Source organism: Mastomys coucha, unplaced genomic scaffold, assembly GCF_008632895.1.
Source record: "Mastomys coucha isolate ucsf_1 unplaced genomic scaffold, UCSF_Mcou_1 pScaffold1, whole genome shotgun sequence".
Classification (NCBI taxonomy): domain Eukaryota; kingdom Metazoa; phylum Chordata; class Mammalia; order Rodentia; family Muridae; genus Mastomys; species Mastomys coucha.
Genome location: NW_022196891.1, coordinates 15,977,692 through 15,982,631, shown reverse-complemented (window position 1 = coordinate 15,982,631; position 4,940 = coordinate 15,977,692). Strand labels below are relative to the sequence as shown.

General features: G+C 46.6%; 1 protein-coding gene across 1 annotated transcript in view; it reads left to right on the top strand.

The window, feature by feature from the left end:
• Positions 1 to 4,519, top strand: part of Ralb (RAS like proto-oncogene B) — a 45,503-nt gene extending 40,984 nt beyond the window's left edge. The window contains exon 5 of the mRNA XM_031380442.1: positions 2,984 to 4,519. Within this exon, the coding sequence (XP_031236302.1) occupies positions 2,984 to 3,103 (120 nt within the window). The 3' untranslated portion in view covers positions 3,104 to 4,519. The remainder of the gene's footprint in view (positions 1 to 2,983) is intronic.
• Positions 4,520 to 4,940: the final 421 nt, after the last annotated feature.

The following is a 4,940-nucleotide window of genomic DNA, read 5'->3' as shown; positions in this document are numbered from 1 at the left end:
GTTCCAACCTCGACACAGGATTGGAGTTCTCAACCAGAAGCAGGGATATCTGGAAGGCGCATAATAAATACACACAGACTGCTTTTTTGGCTACAAGCTGGCAGGCAGTTTTTCAAGGCTGAAAGTTTCTCTGTCTTCTCTTCTCTCTCATTCTCTGCCCTCTTTCTTGCTTGCTCACTCTCTCGCAGCTCGAGGCTGCACACACTCTGCTTTTCTCCTGCGCACTTTTCTTTTCTTGAACTCTCACACTCATGCACACCTCTGTGCGTCCCCCTTTCACTCTCACACACAATCTTCACACACATCTCTCACACACACCACATGCACTTTCCTTTCACACACGCACACTCTCTCCATACACGCCTCACGTTCTCTCTTCACATGCCCGTCTCATGCTCTCTTTCTCACACTCTTCATGTGCTCTCCGCACTCACCTCACATACTCCTCACTCGCTCTCTCTCCATGCTCACTACTTGCTCTCAGAATTCACTCTCCACATGCTCTCTCGCCTTTTTCTTGCCCCAGTCTTTTATTGATACTGCAAAAGCAGGTTTAAGAAAAAAGACATTGTATAATCGTTGCCAAATCAAATTCAAAAGAATAACTACATCCCACAAAGAAATGGCTCAGCAGTTAAGAGCACTGACTACTCTTCCGAAGGTCCTGAGTTCAATTCCCAGCAACCACATGGTGGCCCACAACCATCCGTAATGAGATCTGATGCCCTGTTCTGGTGTGTCTGAAGACAGTGACAGTGTAATTATATATAATAATAAATAAATAATTAAAAAAAGAATTACAGGGGCTGGCGAGATGGCTCAGCGGTTAAGAGCACTGACTGCTCTTCTGAAGGTCCTGAGTTTGGATCCCAGCAACCACATGGTGGCTTGCAACCACCTGTAATGAGATCAGACACTCTCTTCTGGTGTGTCTGAAGACAGCTACAGTGAATTATGCTGGAGTGAGCGGGGCCAGCAGAGGTCCTGAGTCCAATTTCCAGCAGCCATCCACATGATGGCTCACAGCCGGCCATCTGTATAGCTACAGTGTACTCATACCCATAAAATAAATAAAATAAATCTTTTTAAAAAATTACAATTGTTCCCCAAAGTTTCAAGGGAACTATTCCCAGGCCTATAGCCAAAATAATAATAATTGCAAACTTATCATTATTTAAACTTTAACTTGTTATACTTCAGAGCTCAGAGCTCCGAGGCCAGCTACTTTCATTTTCCTGTGAAGCTCTAATGATAAGTGACATGGGCAAAGCTGCCAGGCAGTGCCCAGGAAGAATCAAGTTAACCCTTAACTCAGTAGTTCCGCTAGCTTTCTGCTTCTGCACATTGCACACAACGGCTCTCCTAAGAGTCCAGTGTTTTGACTTAGCTTTACTAATATAAGATTTTACATATTCTATACTTGCTTATCCAGGAACCACTCTCAAATGTTGTATAACTTCTTTCATAAATTCAATAGTTTTTTTCCTTTCTTGGGGTCCTAATGTTGGCTCTATTTCAATTTCTAATAATTTCTTCAAATTTTCTTTGCAAGTCAAGCATTAATCTGGAACTACCATTGTGCAGCTATTTCATTGTTTCCAAGATGAGAACACACAGCATGCACCTGGGCCATTAGGACTGTGCTATGCTGTGCCCCATGCCTCAATTTTTTTTTTTTTTTGGTTTTTCAAGACAGGTTTCTCTGTGTAGCCCTGGCTGTCCTGGAGCTCACTCTGTAGACAAGGCTGGCCTCAAACTCAGAAATCCGCCTGCCTCTACCTCCCAAGTGCTGGGATTAAAGGCGTGCGCCACCACCGCCCGGCAAGATTTATTTCTTATATGTAAGTACACTGTAGCTGTCTTCAGACACACCAGAAGAGGGCATCAGATCTCATTATGGATGGTTGTGAGCCACCATGTGGTTGCTGGGATTTGAACTCTGGACCTTCAGAATAGCAGTCAAGGCTCTTAACCACTGAGCCATCTCTCCAGCCCCTTATGCCTCAAATTTTTAATTGCTTAAGAATCCTTACATCAAGGAACATCAAGTTTCACGGAATTCACCAGAGCAGAAGGAGAAAGAAGTAAGAAAGTCAGATATAATAATCATGCACATCAAGGCCAACTGAAAAACAGTCACACGCAAATGAAATCTCTACAGCCACCGTCCAGGGCAAAGGTTGGGAGAAATGGGAACAACTGTTTTTCACAAAGAGCTGCCGCCGGCTACTGAGATGTCTCCATCCCAGCCTACTGCGGGAAGTCCCTTATTTCAGATGGTGGGTCCCCTGGAGGGATGTGTCTCCTGCTTCTCAGGGTCCCAGACACTATCCTTTTCTACAAGGAGCTGCTTCGGGCTTCTGAGATGTCTCCATCTCAGCCTACTGCAGGCAGTCCCTGTTGTGGTATGCTGTCCCCACCACCGATGACACTGTCCTTTACCCTTCCTGGAAACAGGAAGCATAGCCTCAGGTCATTTTCCTTCGAATGACTGAGTTTTGCACACCGTTCTAGAACCATGCTTGCCAAAGCATAGTTCACCCTTATTATATAATTAAGAAGAGATCCGGCGATGGTGACAGGCTCATCCTGTCCGTGACGGCTGTGTGGAATGGCAGGGCTCTTCTTTTGAGAGAGGAAGGGGCTTCATTAAAGCTGATTCTTACTGCCGTAGATGCCTTGTTATTTATTGTTGATGCTTCATTTTAAATGAAGCAGACTCATAAACGTAAACTTGGGGGCTGGAGATGGACTTAAGGGATAGAACTCTTGCCTGGGGCCATCACCAGTGTCACGTAACCTAGCCCCAGGGTGCGTAGGAGAACCAGGATTCATGGCCATGTACAGCCAATTGAGGCCAGCTTGGGCTACAGGAGAACCTGTCTGAATGAGTGAATGAGTGAGCGAGTGAATGAATGAATGAATGAATGAACTGAGAGCATCCCCCTCCTTATTCTTTTCTCTCGTCCCTCCCAACTGCCAGGTGTTCTTTGATCTGATGAGAGAAATCCGGGCAAAAAAGATGTCGGAAAACAAGGACAAGAACGGCAGGAAAAGCAGCAAGAGCAAGAAGAGTTTCAAAGAGAGATGCTGCTTGCTGTGAGCGGGCTGCGGACCCAGAAGAGTGGGCCACCCTGCAGCGCAGCGAGCCTGAGGTGGCCTTCCCTCCCGCCTGGCTCCCCACTCGCTCTCCACAGCTGCATTCACTATCGCTTCTTGAGATGGGACAGATATCCGTGTGCATCAGTGGCTGGCAGAAGAAAGAAACCTTTGTCTGTGTAAATGCATCCGTTAACTTTGCCAGGAGCTTTGAGAGTCTGCCCCCTCCCACCCTTCCCGAACCATGACCACCACCAGCTCTGGGGTCCTAATGCCGGAGACCAGGAATCTGAGTGTGACAAGAAAGAATATTGCCAACTTACTCCCCTTCGTTCTAGGACACGGTCACCTTTCGTTGGAAAATTAAAATGCTTCATATTAGCTGGGCGTGGTGGTATACCCCTGTAGTCCCAGAACTCTGGAAGGTAAGGCAGGGAAGATAGCCTGAGCCCAAGGCCAGCCTGGGCTACCTAGCAAAACCCTGTCTCTAAAAGAAAAAAGAATTATCATCTATCTTATTTTCTTAGATTTTAAAAGAGAGTCTCAGGCAAGACCCCTCGTCAGTTCTTATCAGTTTAGAAGTAGACAGAAAAAAACAAAACAAAACAATCTAAGCTCAGGTAATACTGAAAAAGCCAAAACAACTTGTTTCTTTTCTTTTTTAAAAGATAAGCTTGTGTAGTTTGGAAGCAGAATTAGAAAGACGGGCTTCACTTGGGCCGGATAGGCTGAAGCCAGCTTCCTGGCGTTTGTAGAGAAAGTGGGACTCTGTTCCCTTCCTATTTAAATGCCAGCCAGGTGCTGGCTGTGGGCTTCCCTCCTCAGCACCCTTACTAAGTGAGGAAACTGTGTGGGGGAGATGCAGGCCTGCGCCCCATAGTGAGCTTTTGCTTTTTCCGACTGGGTCATTTCACGTCTTCTGGTTCCCCCCACACCAGCCATTAGGCCTGTTCTTTTTCTCCCTTCTGAAGACTGTGACCAGTTCGAATTATGACTCAGAACATGGGGCCAGCACCAGCTACCTCTCCAGACTCCTGGTGACTCTCACTTTACAAGTAGATGAAGGGAAGGCTCGGAAGGAAGGGCCATCTCCTGTGGCTCCCGGCAGCTGGCTCTGGTGGCACTAAGATGAGCCGGGTTCCAGAGGCTCACACCCACTCTCTGTTAAGCTTCTTCACAGGGAACGGGATTCAGGGACAGGGGCTGCCACTCAGCACACACACTCCTCCCATTTTCCAGAAGTGAACATTTCATATTTAGGTGCCGAATGTGAATCTGGGTGGGGAGAGCGGGAGCCCTTCAAATGGATGTTTTTTACGGAGGTTATGGGAACTAAGGTCTGACCCCTGGAAACTGATCTTGTGTCACTTCCAAAGAACCATGGGCTTTTTGGAATAAAAAAAATTTTCATGTTTCAGAATTTCGCCCTGTTTTTCCTGCGTGCCATCAAACGGAACGCTTGGGGAAAGAAATTTGCGGTCGCTCGTTATTCTTAGCAGACGTGCTGCGGTATCAAACGAGCATTACTTCAGTGAATCCCATGGGCTGAAAAACACAACTATAAATACAAGCAATAACTGTAGCTTCATCTCTCCTGCGGGAGACATTTCCATTCTCCTTCACAGATAAAAACCCCAAAGACAATTACAATTACACCCAAGCGCTAACAGCCCTGTCAATTAAAGATTTTGCTGACATAAAAAAGTTCCCGTGAGAGAGATGACTCAGTAAGAGCAGGTGCTGCAAAAGCATGAGGACCTGGGTTTGAATCCCCACATATGTAGGAAGCCAGGTGTGGCCATGTGCATGTCTGTCACCAGAGTGCCGTGTGGAGTGGGTGG